Consider the following 24063-nt stretch of genomic DNA (forward strand, 5'->3'; position numbering starts at 1 on the left):
TGGGTAGGGTGGGGGGGGGGGGGATCCCCTGCTTCCGTGACGATGGGAGGTGTGTGAGTGAGAGGCAGGGGGGGAGATCACGCTGAGGTGACGTTAGGCTGCACGGGGGTGCCGAGGGCCTGGCTGCCCTCCTGGTGGTGGCCCAGGGGGGTGGTGGCTGTAGGGGGGAGGCCGGCCTGCTGCTGGGGCGGGGAGGTGCTGCCCACCGGGCTGAGCTGGGTGGACAGCTGGGTGAGCTGGTCGCTGTTGGCCAGGGACTTGAGCACAGCGTTCTCCCGCTCCAGCATAGAGTTCCTCTCGTACAGCTCCTTGATCTGCTCCTTGAGCACCTCGACCTCCTCGCGCACCGCATACATCAGATGGCTCTTCACCAAATCCTGAGGCAGAGAGAGAGAGAGAGAGACAGAGAGTTATGTTAGTTAAACTATCATAAAGCTGTGCGTGAATTATTTGTATTTATTAGTGGAATGGACTGTACTGTAAACGACCTGGCTCAGAGTGTATATACCATCAGGTTTAAACCTACAGTGCATCATTGTGATTGTGTATTACTTTAAGGTATGGGACACAGTGGGGGAATCTGCCCAAAATACAGAGTGGAGCATAAGAGAGCCGAGGCTATTAGAAGATAAACTTACCATCGCCTGCTCAATCTTGTTATCGATGGCTACAACACTGGCACCAGATGTGCTGTGAAAGAGAAGGGAAATACAAAAATGTCAGACACTAAATTCCAGAGCGCAGAATCATCCCAGCTTCGTTCCAGTCCTCTCAAAACTGCTCCTGTGCCAGTCGAGATCCTGCACGTCAAAAAAGACTACGTCATAGAATTTTCACAAGTAAGCAACGTGGAGATATAAACTTTTTCTAAAGAAAAGCAAAAAAAAAACAGGACTCCGCCACTCCTTGCGACTTCCTGTTAAGAATACACACAAATTCACGACAACATTTGTATTATGGAGAGTTTTACTTTAGTTCATATGAGAAAAGGAACGTGTGCACAGATGTTTTTGAGGTCAGTAGAAGAAGCCAAATGTCAAGAGTTGAAGGGCAGGGGGTTCATACAAAAATTCCATCCAACCCATTGAGTGCTCTATTGTGTGTAACATTATTTCGCGATACAGTGCACTTTCAATAGGCTGCAATAAGCCATTGCTTACGCAGGAGCGTCACATGACGCATTTGAACAGCACAATGCTGCACACACACACACACCTCTACGGGGCCCCAGTAGCCTTGTCGGCACACCCTACAATTACTGAAAATCACATCCTGGGTAGTAACTCCATATTAAATAGATACTGTACATTAGTCACGAATGCGCACACAATGGTCATTGATTACTTAACAAGACTTCCCACACAAACAAGCAAAGCATGACGGAAAGAGGTCATAACTGCTATTGGAAAGCAAATCTCATATTTCCGATTCAATGCAAACAACTTTAGAGAACATGACGGTGCGTTTTCTATGCAAATGTATGAAACACTTTTACAATGTAGAACGTTTTTCCCCCATAACATGTTTTGTAAAAACAATGACGACTTCACCAGTCTAACAGAATTGCATTGCAAATGGCAAGCATGCTTTCTAAATATAGGGTTTATGTAATATTATTGAGTAAAATACATAGTCAATATATATATATCCATATCTATAAGGCACAGACATAAAGCTATATATATCGTCGAGAAGCGTTTTTAGGCGATTACTCGTCCCCAAAATCTAATGTGTACCAGTATGTCCTACAAAACGCACAATACTCACTGTGTCCGGTCCCTTACTTCGGGTTATAACATTTAAATGTCCACCGTACTTTTTTTTGCGAATCTGCCAGATCATTAAGGTTTTTATTCCTGGATTTATGCTACTACTGCCTCATGTGCACACCACCGCCCAGAGAACATTGCCTGAACAAAGGGGCTCGATCGCTACACACCGCTAGAAGGTGCTCTGGCAAGGGCTTTTCTATTTCCAAACAGAACACTGTGCAGAGCCAAAGTAATATTGTCATAATTTTGCTTAGACTGAATTACACCATTTTATGTTGATATGGGAGACATTTTAGATTATATGAGACATCCTACGTTGCACTTATTAAAAATGAAGCCACTCGACCCCACCGTTTATCAACCTTAAAGCAAATATGTATATTAAAAGACCAAGATCGCGTCGTCAACGGGAGAGGGGGGGCGCGCCTGTTAACAGGGAAAGTGAGCATAAAATCCATGCCAACATTACTTTCTACGCACCGAGGTCCTGTAATATTAATAGTAAAACCTAGTTTCAGTTAGCTGTAGTCGATCTGTTAACTAGAAGTTCTTATCGAGGCATTACGTTTACTACGTGACTGCCTGAAGTAGAGCGTGTCAGCGAGTTGGCACGCGGGGACCGTGCTGCCCGATGTGGTCGCGCGTTAAAAACAATATAGGCTACAATTACCAGCACCAAATAATACATTTTAAATAAACTTGTATAACAAAACTTAAACAATAATATGCAGGCATCAAGTCAAAATGTAAGTTTAAGCTTTGCACGTGCATAACGAAAGACAAATTGATCAACGTTAGATCCAGTCAACTGGACATGGTTCTAACGACTTTAACATCAATCCCATTGACACAATATTAAACACACGAAACAAGGTAGGCTGTAAAGACTAGGCCTACTTTAGCAATGTCTGACAATTACCTGATGCATCTTGCCCTGTAAGGGACCAATTGTCCTGAATATGATGTTGAGGACGGCGAGCAGGGAAAGCTGTAACTCATTTTACACCTCATAGTTGAACGTATCCAAAAAAAATCGTTAAGTCACAAAATCTACCAAGATAGATCTTCATACAGAAAGGCAGTCCAGTGTTTAGTTGGTAACATTACCTTCCACAGTCTTTAAAGAAGTTAACATCACATGGCCTTGTTTGAAAGAATGTAAGAGGAGGAGTTAGGCGCGTTGTGGTCCAACCTCATTTACGCATGCTAAAGGTTATCCAAGTACTTCAAGTAATTCACATATAACTGATGCCAACACAATCAAGTCCCGAGCATGAAAAACCACAGTTTAATAAAATTACATTATGGGAAATATGCGTGTGAACGATTCATTTAGCTCAGGTCTGCAAATAGGCTTAACGATAATTCCACAATTACTGAATGTCACTCATTCAACATAGGCTGAAAGTTTCGAATTATTTAACAAAATATGTTTCAAAACAGTGCTACAGAGCCTAAATATGTTTCAAAGTCTCCGCTGCCTCACTCTAAAGTCCTTAGAATGATGATATTATAAATACATTTGTACAGCAGTCCTAACGTCCCATTTAAATTAGCACATTTCAAAGGATGTGCTTTGTAATAAGTTTAATATTCAGTACATGGTTGCTCATGTGTGCTAATATATTTTCTAAAGCCTTTTCCCCATTTCATCAATCAACAGAAGTAGATACCGAGCAACAAACGAGTCAGCTATGAAGGATCCTCCCTAAAAGTGTCTATTTGTTACCTTTGCGATGGTGAAGACATATCTAGAGTACATCTTTTATCATTGTTAACTTTTATCATTTCGAGAAATGCCTAACTTAACTATGGGCCCTTTAAGAGTTTGAACTCTGCTCCTTTTTTTTTTTTTTGAACAGCTAAGCATCATTGTACATGCACTGTCCCCACCCGGATGACCCACTTTCCTATCCACCCAGCCAAGGTATGCATGGTGGCTGAGGAGGAGTACTGCTGGAACAAAGACAATGTATGGTCGGGAGGAGGTGACACGAGTCAGCTATATGCTAACGTGATGGGAGCCAAGGAGCAGCATTCCCCGTCTCGTGGGAGACTTGATTGCAATCTGGCCACTGATAAACAAGAACATGACATTCTTTCCTTTGAACAAGCCATTAACACATCCAGGACAAAGATGAGAGAATACTAACAAACCTAGGATGGAATGTGTTTGTATCATTTTCCAGTGACACCATGCAGACTGGGTCACATGATCTTGTCTGTCTGTTGGGAGACTGGCCAGGAAGGGTTAAAAGGAAGTGAAGGGCAAAAAAAAAAGAAACCAAACAGCCCCACAACATTGGCAGCAAATGTAATTTGTTGCCAATCAGCTTCCAAGGAAAATAAAACAAGCCGTACATTTTATTCCAGGAGGAAAACATGTGGCGCGTTTACATAAGGGCTCCTTGCTGGGTGTCACCCATAACAAGGCCCCTCTGTGCGGACCACGACAGTGCACACGTGTGTCACCACCAGGCCCTCCAGACCACCACTCCACAGACACCAGCCCCCCCGCTACCTGGCCCCGCAGATCTGAAGAATAACATTGCCACAAACGCCGCCTCTCGCGTTCAGTTCAGGTTTGGGATTTTCAGCCATAATATCGTCATGCGAAAAACATGGGGACACGTGCATGGCCAGAGTGGGGTCCCCCCGCCCCCCCCACACCCCGCCCCCCTCTCCACTCAATCACATGATTCCCTTAGGAGACAAGAACACAATGTGTTGTCCATTAAGGCCAGATGCACAGGCACACTTCCCCATCCGAAAGGCATACAAACACACACCACCAGAGAAGGCAGCTGAACAAATCCCTCGTCCAGCCCGTCGGTGGGCCCCCCCCGCCGGGCTCTCCAGTGCTGGCGAGGGGAGGCGACGGCCACGGCGGCGGAGCGGCTTATTGACTGACGAGTGGCTGTCAGGCTCTTTCTTGTTCGGAGACCTGGTTTATCCCCCTGCGTTAGTGCAGGCTTTATCACGGCTGCACTTCTTTGTTAAACCAGATGATGTCAGCAGACACTGACCGTCGTTTTCTCTCTTTCATATAATTAAAGGGTTAAAGGCCCCATTTTGTAATGATGACAGCGAGAATAATTGTACTGTTGTCGTTTGTTTTCGGGCTTTTGTTTTCCTTGGCAACATACTGTTGGTTAGTAATGGTAAAACCTTTGATTTACTTAATCCAAGTTATTTTCTATAGGTTTAACTAAGTCCATAAGCAGAAGTAAATGCCTCCTTGTCTTCTTCTAAATACCCTCTTGATTGAGGGCTTCCTTCGTTTAAGCACAAACACCCCAAACGGGCACAACAGGGGGTCTTGAGAGGACTGGTGTGAAATTCCATGTTTCCATATTTCTATGCAAAATTGTCTTGGCACTAAGACCAGGAGGGTAAGGTCATGCGAATTCTTCAACTGCATGTTTGCCTTGAATGCATTTGAGCAATGTGATGTTGATGAGTTGGGTCAGTAAGCTAATAGGGGCTGTTTCATGGGAACAGGTTCTGGGAACCCCAAGACTTCCACGTGGGTCAGGTTTATGACTTGACAACAGGACCGACCTCAAATAGACCAGTGTTTCCCACACATAGACTAATTTGTGGCGGTGTGCCACAGAATCAACACCGGCCGCCACACATTGCGTTTCGTAATTTTTTTTTTTTTTTTATCGCTAATTAGGTTAAAACACGCAGCGTATTCGTTCAGCTGCATTTCCTGTAGACATTTACAACACTTGTGGCAGATACAGGACAAAAACCTGCTCTGCTTATCACAGGTGAAGAACAACCCACACAGCGGGGAAGATTGTTGATTGCTCGGTTTCCCCTTCAATTTAGATTCCGTAGAAAGATGATAACAGACGGTTGGGGTAAACAGATGAACATGTTCCTCAGAACAGCTCTATTCCAAAGAAAGGTGCCAACGGATGGGGTTTCCTGGGGCTATGTTGTTGAAACAGGAACAAGGAGAGCGAACGACAGAGGGAGGGAGAGACCTCACAAGTCCTCGTCCTGCATGGCAGCGCTGGACTTGGTAACTGGGTTATTTTTCCAGTGCTAAATCAGAGTCATGGGTAGGAGCTTTGCACCCCACCCCCCCCACCCTCCCTGCCAAGCCAATTTCCCTGTAAACAGACCATAGGGAACTGAAGTGATGGAGTCTGACCCGCTCACTAGGACTGTTGCATAATGCTTATTCCTGGTGCAAAAACAGCTGCTGCTGTCTGCAGATGTCCCAGGTGGTAAGCTCTGGGAGACTTCTGGACTTCCACTCCTTTCAAAGAGGGGTGTCTCCCACTTGGTGGCCAAGAATGAGGTCGGGGTGAATGTGTAGATTACTAAAGGAGGAGGGGGGGGGGAGGGGGGGGGGTCTAGGATTGATGCAGACATGGAGGCAACGGAGGAGCCTCCATGCCTTCTGTGGGATACACCTTATATCTAGGAACGCACATATCCCTCTGGTTGTGTCTAATATTCAATTGAGGTGATGGTGTGTTATTTTAGCCTATGCTGGGGCTAAAATAACTTCCAGCTGGGAAGCTTGTTAGATGGCAGAGAATCCTATCCTACCAGGCAGAAAGGGTTACCCCCTCCCCCCCCCCCCCCCCCCCCCCCCTTAGTTAGCTAACACATTGACCCTAAGCACCCTCCAATGGGGTTATCCCCCCTCAGCAAGTGGTAAAGGAACTCAAGAGAGGCAAGAGAAATGTAAATAGAACATATTGAACATGACCTTTGACAGTGCCAGGCCCCTTTATAAGGTGATAATTGAAGACTGAAAGTTCCACAACCCCCCCCCCCCCCCCCCCCCCCCCCCCCCCGCCCCCGGGGCTTCTGAGGACGTTAGACGATAACGACAGCCTGCTGTAATGTGACCATCAAATTCCACATGCGAAGGCAGCGGGGGGGGGGGGGGGGGGGGGGGGGGGTTGTGGAACTTTCAGTCTTCAATTATCACCTTATAAAGGGGCCTGGCACTGTCAAAGGTCATGTTCAATATGTTCTATTTACATTTCTCTTGCCTCTCTTGAGTTCCTTTACCACTTGCTGAGGGGGGATAACCCCATTGGAGGGTGCTTAGGGGTCAATGTGTTAGCTAACTCAATGACGGTCCTTATCATGAGGCGACATTGACGCTTCATGACACAATAGTAGCACCTTCCTGCTTGTAAGCCCTTGCATTCACAAGCTCATTATCACAGGATCAAGGGGAGAGAGTCATTTAGGGCCTCCTCTCTGAAACAGAGGTTCTCCTGGTCACGTTAGCATGAAAGAAAACAATGGGTGTCCAAGTGCTAATAAATCTGCGTCTCACCTGTTAAGATTCCACCTCGCCGTGAAGACTGTCTGGTGGCAGCCAACGTTATTAGCCAGATTGGTAAAGGGCAGGGGTCGCAACTAGGTTGCCAACTACTTGGCTTCTCTTTTCTTTTCTTTTCTTTTGGGACTGGGTGTTCTAGGGACTCTTACATAAGCATTTGAAATGACCATCGGACATGATCCGGGCCCCCTCTACGCCCCTCGTAAAGTGAAAGATCAGAGTGCTTTCCCGTGTCACTTCCACTGGGGGCCTGGAGACAGAAATGGAGCTGGGAGACACTCCGGTGGAGGCAGTGAGTAATCCGCTCAAAATGATGTACTTACTGTTGCGTGTGCTCTTCAACGTGACTTGGAAAAAATAAAAATTGGACTTTGGGGGGTGGGGCCAAGGAAATGTACTACTAACTGTTAGCAATTACAATAGGAGGGTTCTGTTCTACTTAAAGCTACCTATGAGGTAAGGACGGGCGGTTTGATCTCATAAAACGTAAACTACCACCCTTCGATATTGGCTCCTGACAAAGAACGGCATTTACAACGTGGCACATCGGTAGCTAGCTTCTTTCCCACGAGGAAGTTTCCTCTTTTTTGAAAACTAACTGTTTGCTTCCCCGTCGTAAACATGGGCTGCATACCCGGGCCTGGATCAACCTATGCAGCAGACTTTGGAGGGACGAGTCAGGTGAACTGACTCGACATATAAATCTGTCAGTCTTTTACAGCTCATCATAAAGGGTTTAATTTAGAAGTAAAATAAAATGTAAAAAAAAAAAAAGAAAGCCACTGCTGCTTTAGTTGGGGCTTACAGATATTTTCGGTGCTGCAACCGTTACAATGTCCCATTCAGCTGGTTACCAGAAAAGCCCAAAAAGAATGTCTACAAATGCAGTCGAGTGTGACCTGTAACTAGTTTATACAGCTACCAGGAAATACCTCTCTCCCTCTTTGTTTTGAGGGGAGATTCTAACAAGCAGAGACACAAGTGGAATCAATTCAGTTCACTCATGACACATGAATCGCCAAATGAACGCCAAATTGTGTGACGAACGCAGCTTCTTTTAACTCAACATGAGGGATTGTCAAGTTACCTTATTTAAAAAGGTCGGACAAACTCAAAACTGCGACTGCTTGTTACTACTTACAGGAGGTTTTGGTATAACTTTGGTATAGGGCATTTGGTATAATGCCCTCAAACTGTGAACACTCCCAACAAGTCAGACCTTGCCAAGATACGAACTGGAAACAAAGTGAGTTGGATACCGCTCCCACAGATTCACCTGTAGTTTAGAGGAACCCGTTTTGAATAAAGCGTCTCTGTTCGTCACAGGGCACCACAGTGTCTTTCAGCTGGATCGGGATCAAACGCACGCTGTAAAGTCGGGGCCAAACCTAGCCACGACTTACACAACTGCTTCTGCTGTTAGGGGTGTTTACCCAAACACTTTAACATGTCCATCTTCCCTTCAAAGACAAACCCAGGTGTGGGATTTGCTGTTTGTGTTCAGCGGGGCCACAGGTATTGTTCAGTCGCATCACATGGGCCACTGAACTTTATGGCGGAAAGATTACGGCCTTACGCTTTATGACGAAGGACTTGTGTGTGAACACACAGGAGGTGTTCTGAAGTCGACCTATGGTGCTTGATGTGACAATTGACCAATATTAAAGTCACATGAAGGGTGTGGAAGTTGTAAATGGCCCGACACAAAGGGATGACTACAAGATGCAAAAGATTGTGTGGCATCCATGTATTGTCTAACATGGCAAACATATCCGACCTCTGTAAATCCACACCACTGACCTTGTTTGAACTTAGCAGTTACTCAGGGGGAATGTTTAAATAGATAGCCAGGGGTGTAACACTCTGTACTGTACCTACATATATGTGAGCAGTGGACAACATTCTTTAAAGATGACCTTTCATTACATAAGCCAGACCCGGCCGCAAGGCCTTCCATATCTCAACAAACACACTTAAATTAGATGTTTCCTGACAGGGGAACGGAGAAACATACTAAATTAACTTTCTAAGAAACAAATTGTGTCCGTGGCAAGGAGCTATAATGGGCTTGCCAAGAGCTGTCAGCTTTTCATCTATGTTCATAACCAAAAAGGAACAGGTATATGACTAACATCGCCTTTGGCAATCTGCTGCCACATCAAAAAACCTTTGCCTTCGCATCAACCAATAAAACCTGTAGCTTATAAAAGCAATATTAAGAGTAACGCACACTGCCAATCAGCCTACCGTAAAAATCTATTATACAGATCTGACTGAGTAACACTAACAACTTCTTAGTTCAAGGTACATACAAGACAGAAACAAGGCAGAAACAAGGCAGCCAAGTGATTCTTGACAGTAGTTTTGAGGACTCAACAAATGAGATTCAACCTATTAACTTCATTGAGTTACTGATTATCAGTTGCACCTTAGTGTTTCAGTAAGGAATTAGGTGTAAATAGCACTTCCGATCAACAAGCCAAATCATCCTCACACAGTTGGTTATTAATGAATGAACCTTTTAGTGATGTCAGTAAAACAACAAATGACGTTTTTGTCCTCTTATAAAAGCGATGAGTTTTTGTATTTTTATCCATCGCTTGTTTTCGAACAATATTTCTTGGTCTTCCTCAGCGTTGTTTTCATCCTGTACATGTCGGCTACTTACGTTTGCTACAAGGCTAATTAAAGTGAGCATGTTTTTGTTGGTGCACATGCATCTTACTTATCTACAGTAAATCATGAGATCATCTCAATGTGCTGTTGTTCTCCAGACCCACGGCGCGATGCTGTGCGCTCGCACACGGGCCGGAGAAACATGAGCGCCGGCTCCTCGTGACTGTCAGATTACCACAGTAAAAGTGTTGACGAGTCCTGAAGAGTTGCCTGCAGAGTGAGCGCCAGAAACCCCATCCCACAATGCCATGCTTCCTCCGTGCACACTCGGAAGGGGGGGGGGGGGGGGGGGGGGTCGCTGACCATCACTGGCAAACACACACACACACACACCAAAGCTCATACCTATTACTGAAAGGCTTTGAGCCACGTAATCTGCTAGTTGGGAAGGCTTGGAAAAAAGCTGCGGACGGGCTCCTGCATTTTAACAGAGAAACAGGAAAGATGGAAGGAAAACATGAATGAGGTGGGAGAGAGACATGCACAAATGGAGAGAGAGAGAGATCCGTGAGAGGGAGACATCATGGAGGAGGACGGGGTGACTGTCCCAGGTGACTGTCCCCCGGAAGTCCCAGGTTGTTGGGGGCTCTCAATTCAGATATGACGTATCCAGGGTCCATGGGCAATAGCAAAAACACACTTCCAGGAGAAATAAACATTTGGTCTTAATGGGGTCAGATGCTAGTCAAGGGTAACACAGACAACTTTAAAAATGTCCTTCCAGATGTTTCTGTGCTCTGCACGATTGGGGGAAAATAAGCACAGAGTACCTACGCATTCATCACCTTTAAAAGGACTCACAAGTCTGATATTATTATTTTCCAATTTGGCTTTACGTTCTAAAGTTGGTGTTAAAAATCCACAATAAATGTTCTTACAAAGATATACTCAGCCTTAAATACAACTGAAGTTGAATAAACCGATCTAAATGTTTTAACAGTCAGACTGGCTTTGCTATAATAGAGGCTATGAGACCATACAGTAAGAACGGTAAACACAGGACTTAAGGGCCTGTAGGAGCGAGGGTGGTCTCTGAAACCGTAAACTTGACAGCTCTAAAGCTCCGAGACCTACCCTCGCAGAGGTCCCTGAGGACAAGATTAAACGTGAAATGCCAGCGAAAACAGGAAAGGCAAGGTCTCCCATCCAATCGGAAAGTCTCATTCAGGAGGCACGGCTTCGTTTTACGACTGACTGGGGAATTTACGACAAGTTTCCGTGCATTTTCACTCGCCGCTGGACGTCTCTCCTCTCTGTCCCCGAGAGCCCGGGTTTGGGAGTCAAGTCGTGAGGGGTGAGGACTGAAAGAGCCCATTTCACCTCATGTTTACCTGGGGCGTAAGCAGCACGCCTCAAATAAAGCCAGCTGTGGGCTGCGCTCTAGGTTTATAGAGAGATGGACCGCTGAACCCTCATGTCCAAGTGTGTGGAAGACAGAGATTGATATTAATGGGTTGGGAATAAAGGAGGGTGGGGGGGGTGCTTCCTAAATTTGGACGTAACATCTGCCAACCAACACCAGAACGATCTGAACATGTTCGAGCTCGATACAGCTAAAAGGAGGGCCTGCCGGCCTCCATTATGATGGATTACTTGAGGACGTCAGTTATTTGACAGTTATTTGACCGTGTTTCATTAAAAGATCCAAATCTCTCTCTTCGTCTTTAGCTCAGATTTCTTAGAAATGCGTGGATTTGGCGATTCCTCTCGGATTTCAAAAAGGTTTTCAAAAGGTTTTGATATACATGGTCGCTGAGGTTAACTTGTGTGCGTATGAAGGTGGAAGGGGGAATGCTGCTAGGCAGGTGTCCAAAGATAGATGTCCTGTCTGGGTAACCTATAGCCTGAAGAGCCTCGTGTATCCTTCTGGGCTTAAGTTAAGTGGTATTATTATTTCACGTGCACTTGACAAATGAAGCGCTGTCTGTCAAAAACTTTGCATATTCTTTTTACTGAGTACAAAGAGAATTGCGTATTGAGCCTAGAGGAGAGCAAATGAAAATAACCAAATTTGGCAGTTTCAGTCTCTGACCCACTAATGTTTGCCTTAAAGAAATGTCATGTCATTGTGACAGGTCCCATGATAGCTGGCAGATCGTTTATTTAGAAAAAGAAAAAAAGCTGTGAGAGAGGGTCATGTGCAAAACTAGTCAACTGGTCAAACATGCTCTTACATCCTTTACCTACAGTTAGCATGTCTGTATGCAACATATTGAACGCATCTCATTGAAAGTCTGTATTTCAGAGAATATAAGAGATTAGTGAGGGCTGTCAGTTTCATGTTGCACAAGACTGAAAACACAAGCTTAAGAAAACACTGCACAGTGACAAGTCAAAACCGCGGTCCAATGTGCACAAGTTGTATTACAAGATTTTGGCTTGGATTAACGCAATAACAACATGTATTGATTTAATCTCGAGCCTCTAAGACCACTAGAAATGACACTAAGGAATATCGGAAATGACACTAAAATACCTCCACTAATAACCCTCCGCGTCATGACGGGCCACATTCCCAGCCTAACCTTTTTCCACGAGCCGTGCGAACGCGGCAGGTTCTTGCGCACACAGTCCTACGGTGAGGGAGTTCAGATTTCAGGGGGGGGCCACACACTTTCTGATGTCACTTCCTGTTCCACCACCACAGTACTTCCTGTTCCACCACTACAGCTCTTCCTGAGTCACACAGGACGACGGATCTGATCCACACACGGATATGAGTGCCTGTGCGGGTCAATCCAGAATGAGCTCACTGTGGAGACAGGTTTATGACTGAGGCAGGAAGCGGCTCAGCCCTGTGGGTGAGTCAGCTGGATGGTGCAGTGCTGCGGTATGAGGGCTAGTCCGATTAAGTTGAAGGATCGCCCTTTGGGAGGAGACAGAGGGAAGAGGATGCCTTCGATTGCGCAGCCATGACCCGCTCCTCCGAGCAAGCCTCAGCTGTGTAGCCAGCTAAACGTCGAATCGGCATGACCCTGTCTCACTCTTTAGAAGGTGCGTTTGGGACATAGAGGGGGGACAGTCCTGTATGTGAGAGAAATTAAGTGCACGCTGAAATCCTTTGTACAACAGCACGGGGAGAGAATAGGACGTTGGACATCACACTGGTAAAATCATTCATCGACAGGACCCGGCAACATGTAAAGCAAGCAAAGTAGACAACACAAAGATGGCATCGTTACGCAACAGCCATGCATACAAAAGGGTGTTAAATTCCCCACTAATGACCCTTTCTTTTCCTGGCACTTACATGATAGCGCCACCAAACTGAGAGGGGACTGTAGAACTTGGCCTTGTCCTAACGACTTAGAACACGAACAAACCACGACAAGAAGTCTACACGTTTAGAGACGGGACGACATGCTTCATTTCACGAACCAGGGTCAAATTCGCCGACACAGACTGTTTAGATAAAAGCAGTAACTCGAGTCCAGAAGCGTGACTCCGACCCTCTGAACTCCCCAGGCCTTCAGGTCAGTTCTGGCTGTGCCAGACACTGCTTTTTAACAACACTGTCACTCTCCAGGGACTTTGCCTGGGGTTTGATGTGGGGGAGGGGGGGGGGGGGGGGAGAGAACTAATGAGACACGAGCTACGTCTGGGGGGATATACGCTGGGGATGCGGCGCGGCGGACAGGAAAAGGCGATGCAATGCGACAGGCCGGGGAGCCCGGGAAGACGCGCCGCAGTCTCGTTCAGAAGGGGTCGCAAATCAACACTTCGGAAATGGTTTTGTTTTATAGGAACACTATGTGCAGCCATGTGACTTTTGATTTCCAATATATCCCTCCAGGTTTTCCTAACTGCGTATTAGACAGCCAATAAATAAAATAAAAGAGGCAGAAGCAGGCTACGGGATGCCAGTCCTAATAAGAACGGGTCCGAGCATCCCAATCCTTTCATCTGGAGAGTGGCTGACAGCTTACAAACATCTGTGAAAAATCACAAGAAACTCCCTTTACATACCGTACTCCCCCCCCTGGATGGGTGTGACATTAGGACTGCACACTTAGTTGCCCTGGGCCAACCTTTATCTGACCTGGAGGTCCAAATGTGGGTGCTTTTAAGGTCGGTGTGAAAGGGCTGATGCAGGGAGAGGGATTTGAAGGTGAAAGAGCTATGATTAAGTTGTCAGGGCTGGCATTGGGAAGAGCCTTGTAAGCACAAACGTTTTTTTTTTGTCGTAAGGCAATCCTTCATTACGTGAAGTATTTCCTTTGACGTGTTTTCTTCCGGCGCCCATTCATGTTTCTTCAGGGATTGTGAGATTTTCTTTGTCACAGATTGGGCAAAGACAAGTAGTTGGCTTGAGGGGACAGAGGAAGGATGGTGTGAGAGCTTAGCACACATGAGTCATAGCCAATTTCAAGGCATATGAGGACATGCACCATGGCATGGAAGGCCACCGTGCCAGTTCCAGACATTCTACCGACACACTACTGCATTAGTTCATTGATGACTCAAAAAGGAAGGCTGTTCTGTATATTGCTCCCATGTGACCACGCCCTGATCCAACACTTTCTCTTCAGTTTCTGTTCCCAAGAGTCAGGGATGATGACTACAGGGAAATCTAAAAGTTGAGGCACTACTTCCTGAATGAACAAAACTGAAAACGGATTCCGTAACAGTCGCAAAAACGGTCAGAGTAAATATCCAACTGCCTCTTTAGACTTCCAGTAACACACTCGCCCACTTCTCAGCATCAGTCGCTCAACTGGGAGACAGAGGGGGGAACTGAAACTACTTAATGCTGACAATAGGAAACCCTCCAGAGAGTTGGAGAAAACGATAAGGTGTGGAGGATGTGTTTAGTGGTGAGAAGAAGAACAAACTCATCAAAGCTTTCGAAGGACAACGAAGCTCATTCGAAAAAGGAGCTCTGAGGAAAAGATTAGAAGAACAACCCATACACTTTATATCAGGCCATTCAAGGACAGCCAGATTTACGAGTAAAAAAACAAAACAAAAAGGATACCTCAATTGACTTTTGATGTTCTGCTCTCTATATTTACCCAAAGTAAACCCCATAAAATACCCTAAAGGGTTATTCCCCTGTACTGCTGAGTCAATGCAGCCAAAATGTTCCACTGCTGCAGTGTATAACACTGGCTACATAAGGTTTGCTCATCACTGTTACTATCACAGCGTATTTACTAACCAAGTCACTCAAAACTTGACTGAAGCACAATAGAGAAATGTACAGAAACGCACAAAAAGAATCAGTCCTAGAAACCCCAGTGAGTGAGAGAGAGAGAACGATTGAGAGAGATCGAGAGAGCAAGCGAGCGACAGCGAATGACTCCAACGCAGCTGCCTGCCTTGCTTTCCGCACATCCTCATTACTCACTGTTCAGACATTTGGGCTCTGAGGGGGCCCTCTGTGCCGGAGCCGCCTAACTGGGCCTTCCCCCCTCCCTCCACGGGGCTCACCAGCAGCGGCACAGACTCAGCTCTAAGGTCTCTGAAGGAGGCTGCCGTTTAATATCACAGTCAACTGGGATGCACACAGAGGCAATCTGAGGCCACAGTCAGCTTCATTATTTATGCCACCAAGTATGATGCGGCAGAATAAAATGGATCCCCATACTCATTAAAAGATAGGTGTCAACTCTGGTATTCTTTTTCTAAAGGTTCCTCTTTGAACTGTTGGCTACGTCAGTGAGGTTTATTGACATACGTGCAGCTAGCTTCAAAGCTAACATTTGTTATCGTTCAGGACTTATCTCTGAGTCATGTTGGCTGTTGGGTACTTTTACATTGGGAGTTCTCTGAAACAGTAAATAATCCAAAATTATTTGTACTCAAATGGACTTTAGTTCCCTTTCACTCAGAGGCCCAACTGTGAGTGAGGGTTTAGTACTTGATGACTAGTCCTAGTTGTTGGAGCAAACCTGTTGATCCAAATGTGTACTTTCCAATCATGGAAAGTAAATCTGTATTTGGAGAGACTTGACATCTTAGTCAACATACAAAGTGACCTGAGTGTGGAGGCCAACCTTATGTTTTGACTAATACTTGATGAACAAATAGTTACCATTGTTGGTGGTAGGTTTGACTAAAAAATGCCTGTATGCAAACTAGGCCTCTATGTTCCTGGGTAAGGATCTCTTGTCAAATATGTACACACAAGCATGCAGATTCACAAAGCCCATCGAAAAGACAATCACGCAGTTCCTAATCTATTAGTCATTGTTCACAAGAACACAAGAAGTCAGCAGTCTATTACAGTGTGCTATGTAGCAAGCACAGAACGATAACAAGAACCTGACAAGTTATCTTTGGTCTTGAGACTTCCTTTTGAAAATGAAGCACAACATACTTCACATACTGTAACCAGACCGAAAGAGAGTGTGAAAAGGGGGAGGAGGATGAGTATATCAGAGAGAGAGAGAGAAGGGGGGGGAGAGGGAGAGAGAGAAGGGGGGGAGAGAGAGAGAGAGAGAGAGAGAGAAGGGGAGAGAGAGAGAGAGAGAGAGAGAGAGAGGAGAGAGAGAGAGAGAGAGAGAGAGAGAGGAGAGAGAGAGGAGAGAGAGAGAGAGGGGGGGGGAAAGGGAGAGAGAGAAGGGGGGGAGAGAGGGGAGAGAGAGAAGGGGGGGAGAGAGAGAGAGAGAAGGGGGAGAGAGGGAGAGAGAGAAGGGGGGGGAGAGGGAGAGAGACGAGAGAGAGAGAGAGAGAGAGAGAGAGAAAAGAGAGAGAGAGAGAGAGAGAGAGAAGGGGGGGAAAGGGAGAAAGAGAAGGGGGGGGGGTGAGAGAGAAGGGGGGGCAGAGAGAGAGAGAGACAGAGAAAGAGAAGGGGGGGGAGAGAGAGAGAGAGAAGGGTGGGAGAGAGAGAGAGAGAGAGAGAGAAGGGGTGGAGAGAGAGAGAGAGAAGGGGGGGGAGAGAGAGAGACAGAGAGAGAGAAGGGGGGGGAGAGAGAGAGAGCGAGAGACAGAGAAAGAGAAGGGGCGGGGAGGGAGAGAGAGAGCGAGACAGAGAAAGACTCGGAGTTCCCAATAGAGGCTGACATTTCGCATTCTAGGAATTGCTTATTACAACTAGGACGCTGATTTATTTCCCATCACTGACACAATTGGGTTAGTGAGGAACAGGGCCTAAGATGGTAGTGCAAGGCAGCTTCGAACTGAACATTTCATCTTGACTAAAGGGCCGCAGGGCAGAAGCTCTGAATTTGTGGTCCAACCATAGGTCAAAATGAGACACATTTGTGGTCTTTGATATCCTCAGAAAAGGAAATTAATTCAGCAAAACCACGCAACCCTCAAAATAGCTACAAAGTCGCTTGTAGTGAAAATCCATTTAATTTCCTGAGAAACGCAACTACAAACAAATTACTTGTCTGTGCCGGAAAATCTATGTCCAAAATCAGTCTTGGAATAAAATAAAATAATCAACAAGTCTGTGTGAACAAATCTTATGGGCTGTGAGGATGCAACAGTGCAGTATTAAAAACAACCCGTTCATCCTGGCAAGTAGACACCGGATTGGTCGGTGAATCGTCAATGTCCCAATGACAGTGTGGGTAAAAGACAGACCGGCAATGGATGGAACAACAGCGGACTAAATAGCGAGTCAGTGAAGTTAATCAAACTGGAGGATGGGGAGACTGGGCGAGACTGGGGGAGACTGCAGGGGGGGGGGGGGGGGGGGGGGGGCAGACAGACAGGGGGAAACTGCCGGATGGGGTGCTTGTCCTAGCCGTCTGTCCATTTGAAGCCCCGGGCATTTCACAATTGGAGCCATTCAGGGCGCTCCTGGAATGGGTCCCTGGAAGTTCACCCGGGTCACATATGTGGAGAATGAGCTGCTCCCTTGTCTTGTTTCCCGGGCGCCACGGCAACCAAAGTCCCCAACTCCCCCTCCCCTCTCCCCTGCATGTCCCCCAGTCGGCAGGAACACATGTTGCCATGAGGTAAATGGGCGTGGGTGTGTGTGTGTGTGGGGGGGGGGGGGGGTGGAGGGTTAGATCAACCTCATGCATATCCAGTACACACAAGCTTGTTTTCTCACTGTTTTGTTCTGCAAGTTGAATGACTGAGCTAAAACATCCAGTCATTCCAACTGCTGTCATTACTGAATAAGCTGCAGAGCCTCCCTATCCAGCACTGCAGTGGGAGACAGCACAGTACACACACACACACACACACACACACTCTAATCATAGAGTCAAAAGAGGACTAAGAACTACTGGAAGTATCAGACAGCATATTCACAGGGTCTTTAAAATTTTGCATAAGCCAGTCGGTCAAATCCCTTCCTTGCGAAACACACAAACCCATCTCAACACGAATACAATCTTCTCGGTTAAGTGTAAAAACCCGGGGGGGTTTCAGAACGCCATTCCAACGCTGAAGGGAAAGGGAGACGGTTTTTTGGGGTAATCTTAAAGACAGCAAACTGCTTTGAAACGTGACTGATCGCCTTAAAAGTGTCCAGCTCTAATTACAGGTCTGAGACAGTGACGGGGGGGAGGACGGCCCCACATAAACTCCAGGGAGCAGAGATATGACTGAGGCCCACTGTAGTCGAGGGGCCAGCCTATAGCGCACAGCCTCCAATGAGCCACGCTCTTCATATCTGGCCAGCATACAAAGGATGTGTTCATGCGCCGCTCACTCAACACTTCACCTTCGTGGTAGAGAGGCCCGTCTGTCAAAAGGGGCGGAACAATCGCACAGGTGAGCTACTTCCAGCACATACGTCCAGGAACAGAATGTACAGATTTCCCCCATGTCCCTCTTCACCTGGCGCCCAGCCCGCCTTCCCTCACAATGAGACTTCGCTCATGTATGACTGTTGGCACCGGAGCAGAGACAGGCGAGACACAACGCTCCCGTACGTTCACCTCCGCAACAGCTGGGCCGGTCACCCAGAATAGCCTGGTGCCAACCGAATAGGCGAACGCAGGAGAAAAGAGGAGCTTTTAAAAGTGGGAGTCTTATCAGAGGGGAAGAGCTCCTGCGCGTTGTCAGATAGGCTGACAGGCCAGCTAATCAGCAGGAGGAGGAGGGGGGGGGGGGGGGGGGGGTGACGACAACAAGCAAAAGTAAATGAACTTCCATTGAGTCCATTACGAGTCGTTGCAAAACTTCCCTTTGGTAACATTCAAACTGAAACCCTGAAGCGAAAAAGGATGACTATCGACAAGTTAAATGTCACTGGGGACGCTAACAGGAAATGTGGCACTGAGCGACTCCGTTAAGGACAGTAAAAAAAAAAGAAAAACACACACAGGGAGTCAATGCAATCCCAACTGAGGCAGGCGTTTCTGCACTAAAACCCACCAGCTTCTCCATTGAGAGGTGCGGTGAGGTGATTGGTCCAAGGAGTTTGTCCAGTTACAGGCAAAGTCTTTGTGTTGAATGGAGTCAATTTTCTCTCAGTCGCAGCCTCACCAAAAGTTAGTCCGCGAGACAGGGACAAGCATATGACACCAACCTTTCCAAGCAAAAGACTTAATCTTCCCACTGCACCACTTCAACCCCCAGAACTGCGACAGTGTCTAATTCAGAACAGAGGTAAACAAAGCCATTTCAAACTCATTCTCGTTTCGAGCTTTCTAATCGAGTACTGTGTGTTTCTGGATGACAGTAAGAGTGTGTGTAAACACATGGAGTTTCATAAGCAGGGTAATTTGAGGCGATCCTTTAAAAAAGGCTAGTCTTTCCCCCCCCCGTTTTCCAAGCAAGCTTCGTGCCATGATTAACTAGCCCATGGCTGATAAAATCTCAAATAAACCTGATAAGTTTCACTTTGTTTTTATCAATATCAAGACTCCAATAAAGACACGCATGCCTGCACACATACTCCAAGGTTAACCAAACATGAAAATGTAGAACAGAAATATCTTACGTGTCTATGTGTGTGTGTGTGTGTGTGAGGGGGGGGGGGGTTGGAAAAGTGAGAGAGAATCTATAGGAAGCCTCGGGAGAACCTCTCCCCAAAGAAAAAGAGAGAAGCAAACAGAAAAAGCCCAAGTCAGCATGAAAACGGAGCCACCTCAAGGATGGAGATAAGCCTATAGGTCAACATGGGCCCTGCTCCGGACCCAACCACCGCGAGAGACACAGCGACAGGGGGGAGGCCTTCAGAGCCCCGTCCATCCAGCCGTTTCATCGCTGGCCAGACCCCCAGACTGGCCTCTCATCGCCAAGAGTGTCTGTCACCGTCCCTTCTCCACACGTCCTGTCCTGCTGCCACCACTGGGGCTCCATGGTTACACAGCCGCTGATGTCACAGCACACATACAACACTGATTAGGAAACGGGCACTGGCTGTTCCTCGGTGACATCACACACTGGCAAAAACACACTCCGTTTCGACTTTGTTTGGGCACATTGACAACTGCTATGCTAGATCTCCCTGTAAACAATGATTAGTATCGTGGATATTGTTGGGTCGATTTAATCAGGCCTCATTTCCCTCAAGACACCCCAACTACACACTCACATATTACACACACACACACACACACTCCTGGCCTGCTACACTTCCCTGTGCTGAGGAAAGAACAGAACTGATAAACAAGGAGGCTTGAGTAAACATAGAACATGCATGTGTGGTAGTGGAACACTCCAACGAGACCATGCTCCAAACAGACAGCACCACTCCTGGCCTGCGCATGTGTTTACAACCAAGGGTGAGAAGGTCAAACTTCAATTCGAGCAATGTCGTACGGCAGGTTTTGAACCGAAGCCAAAAAAACGACTGCAGTGTGTCCGTAAGTGAAATAACGCAGACAATTACTGAGTGGAGTTACTCGGGGGACTGGGTAAGATCGTGGCCCTGGAGAATCGTAGACACAAGCCGCCATGTTTGGCGAGTATTCCATTCAGGTTGGTGAAAGCGTGATGTACCAAACACAATTTATTGTCGGGGATCTAAATGCTCACTGAACCACCCCCATTCAACTAGCCTAATCTGTTTTGCTGTGGGTGGGGGGGTGGGGGAGTAGAGAAGGGACCTCTAATAATGAAGTGGCTTACTATCTCATGTTTTGCTGGGCAGTCATGAAACAACAGAAACACAAATCGGAAAAACACTTCTCACTGGCACAGTGCTCTGCCCATGGTAGCCCGCCCCTTGGCAATTCAAATGTGCCTTCTGAACACAACAGTCAAGGTGTTTTTCGAGTACGACCAAACGTTTCCTTTAATAGCATACCTCACGCCAGCTTTGGCACAGGGGAGACATTCTCTACAATGTAGAGTATGACCACATTGCCGCAGAATGCCATGGGAATGTAGGCCTGGCTTATGACACGGGGGCCTGCTTCCAGATACTCCCTCCCTCGCTCCATCCATCCATCAGTGCTGGACTGCCTACTGTCAGCACAGCTTTGTTTTCATTTTCGAGGAATGCTTGCCGACCCTCCCTAGAACGTAGGCCTACTTGTATAGAGCTGAACATGTACACATGCAACAAACACAGACCACAAAAATGATTGTCTTATTACACTAAGAGTGGACTTTTCCACAATAGAAAAGGTGACTACATGTATCCCCCCCTCCCCTTACCTGTCCTCATCCCCATCGATGGGGATAGCTATCCCAAACAGACTGTTGACGGTGGGAGTGGCGAGATGTAGGCTTTCGGGGATGGAAGGCTTTGTGAAGCTGGGATGAGGTAGGGCTTCCGACTTCCTGCGGCCGTCCTCCCCCTGGGGGAAGCCGGCGGCGGGGTCCACCGTCGAAGCCCCTCCACGGGCTACCTGGCCCTGGGGGACGACACCTGGCATGCCCGGCGGGGTGTTGGTGGCACTGGGCACTGTGGCAGGCACGTTCTGAACGCCGGTGTGGGTGGTGGAAGGCTGGGGCTGGCTCACAGGCAGCTGGAGGGCACTACCTGGAAGGCCTGATGCTACACCGCCCCCCACCTGTAACAACAGCCCCTGGCCTGAGGCTGCCTGAACCTCCCCAGCATGAGCGCCTAGCCCCAGTCCCTGGGCCCCAGCCCCAACAGGGGTCATGACAGGTGAGGGTCCCTGGCTCACTGGAGGTCCCATGGATAGAGAGGCCATGAGAAGGGTCTGAATGCCGGATCCCTGCGGCTGGATCTGAGCAAAGTGCTGCTGTCTGTAGTCTGGCTGGGTCGTCGAGATGCCTGCAGGATGAGCGGAATAGGTCAGCTGCTGGGCCTGCGTGGCAGGAGGCATGATGGGGGATTTCTGCAGCATGGTACCTGGGGGCATACCATTGAGCCCCCCAGTGAGGAGAGTTTGGGGGGCAGCAGGCTGTGCGTTGACCTGGGCCTGTTGGGAAGGCTGAGACCCCACAGCTGAGTACCCAGTGGGCTGGAAGGCACTTGCTGTGCTCCCTATCTGAGGGGCTAAGCCATAGCCTTGCTGCTGAGGCTCCGGGAGATGGCCATGGTGGACAATTGAGTAGCCGCTGTCAGAGGTGGACTCCTGGGTCTGTGCTGGGAGGATGGTGGGAACAACTACAGAGCCACCAGTAGTCCCTAACCCACTGTCTACATTGTGATCAAGGGTGACAGCGTGTTTTATACTATCCACAGTCCTACTCATACTAGACCCATCGGAATCTCTCTCATAGAATTCTGTGCAAGTCCATCTTCCCCTTCGGAAGGGCTCTCCTGTACCATGGTCAAGTTTAATGACCCTGAAACGTGAACTATAACTTGTTGTTGTCGAGGTTGTGGCCGCCAGGGGTGCTTGGGACACGCTGGCAGGGCCAGCATTAACGGATGGTGGCTGCTGGATTGCCGTAGTTGGAATGGAGGGCAGACTTGCGGCTGGCGGAGGCACATTTCCTCCTAAAACGTGCGTAATACCATGACCAGCGCCTGAACTTTTAACAGAAAAACCCCCGTTGACAGGACCTGTTGCTAGCGGTGGCGGCCCCTCTTGAGATAACGATAACTGTAACGCCATTACTGCAGCAGCCTCTGCATCACCTACGTTGTTTAAGGTTTCCTCGGATGAACTCCTTTCACATACCCCCAAATCGGCCCGAGACACGTCGAAAATTTCCGACGAAACATCCTCAGTCCTAGATTCATCTGGGTCGTCCAGGCTTTCAGTGTCATCCGTGTTGGTACTGGCCGCCACCTGAGCCTGAGTCACACTTGTGATCTGAAAACAGCTCTTCTTCTTTGCCGGCATTTTTGACATGTTGAATATCAATGCCTCTCCCGCCTCTATTTCCAGATAAAAGTGGTTGGTGTATCAACTTGACAAGTTAGCTAAATATCACTATCTTAAGTTAGCAGTTCACAGTTTGTAACTACGACAAAAACTAGTATGCGACATCATGTGTTCCCCAATATCTCCGTAAAAGCCAGCAATGAGCTAGCCCTCTTCCTCGGAACTCGGAGTTGACCGTATCAGTCAGCGGGAGCAGGGACCAGTCTCCCTGACACACAACCTCTCCTCCTTTGGTTCTTCCAGACCTGGCCTCTTCCGTGAAGTGTTGTCCCGGCTCCGGAGTTGCAAGCAGGCCCCTGTCGCAGTTACAGCTCACCAGCTGCTACTGATACTTTAGTCTGAGGCGGGCCCGTTCTTCACCACTCTCCCTTTTAGCAAGCTGTAGCTGGCTAACTAGTTAGCCCAAAAGGTAGCCAGCTAGCTTACGTTAGCAAGTTCTTTCCCTTCCTTGGAACCAGCATGTACGACATCATATAAACAAATCCATTATGTCCACCTACAAACTCTCAAAAAAGAACAAATATCCCAACAACGACTTCTAACTAAGAAAGTTTAGCTGTGCCGTCGTCAGGAGAGCTCACTATATTGAGCAGTAATAGCTGTCAGGATTCCTTCTTCTCTACTGAAGCAAGCTAGCAAGCTAACTGCCGCTTTTGCCTTAGTCAACTCGCCTAGACCAGACAAGATGGCAAAAGCGCACAGCACTCTGGGAGGTTTGCGCAATGGCGTACGTAAAATCCGTAGTGAATTTGGAAAACCTACGCTTACGTTTTTAAACACGGGTTGACATCATAGATAGACTATGGGTTGACATGAGGAGGCAATTTAGCCATTCTGCAGATTTCCACTAGATTTGGAACTGCAGATACGGATGCGTCAATGGCAGCAGGGATTTTGTAAATACTGTAAAACAATTTACTAAAACAGTCTGGCTCATCTTAATTAGGATGTCTAAGGATGTTAATTAGATTGTATAGACTAAATATACCGGTATAGCCTGCTGGTTGTAACGTGCTTGGACTTGTTTTACACAATGACACCAAGCACGTTACAACCAGTAGACTATATCGGTATATTTATGTGTCTTTCGAAGTAAATATATTATACCATATATTATTATAGGCTATAGGGG

The 24063-nt window shown here is 47.3% G+C and overlaps 1 protein-coding gene across 2 annotated transcripts; it reads right to left on the reverse strand.

The window, feature by feature from the left end:
• Positions 1-23622, reverse strand: tsc22d2 (TSC22 domain family 2). Of its 2 annotated transcripts, XM_047037165.1 has the most exons (3): positions 21283-23620; positions 639-690; positions 1-377 (listed from the first exon to the last, which is right to left on the reverse strand). In XM_047037165.1, the coding sequence occupies exons 1-3, from the start codon at positions 22896-22898 to the stop codon at positions 78-80; spliced, it is 1968 nt and encodes a 655-aa protein (XP_046893121.1). In that variant the 5' UTR covers positions 22899-23620; the 3' UTR covers positions 1-77. The 2 variants fall into 2 exon arrangements, with proteins under 2 accessions (XP_046893121.1, XP_046893122.1); XM_047037166.1 differs by lacking the exons at positions 1-377; positions 639-690 and adding an exon at positions 19509-19993 and having other exon boundaries at positions 21283-23622.
• Positions 23623-24063: the final 441 nt, after the last annotated feature.

The sequence above is a fragment of the Hypomesus transpacificus genome, chromosome 16, assembly GCF_021917145.1.
Source record: "Hypomesus transpacificus isolate Combined female chromosome 16, fHypTra1, whole genome shotgun sequence".
NCBI lineage: Eukaryota > Metazoa > Chordata > Actinopteri > Osmeriformes > Osmeridae > Hypomesus > Hypomesus transpacificus.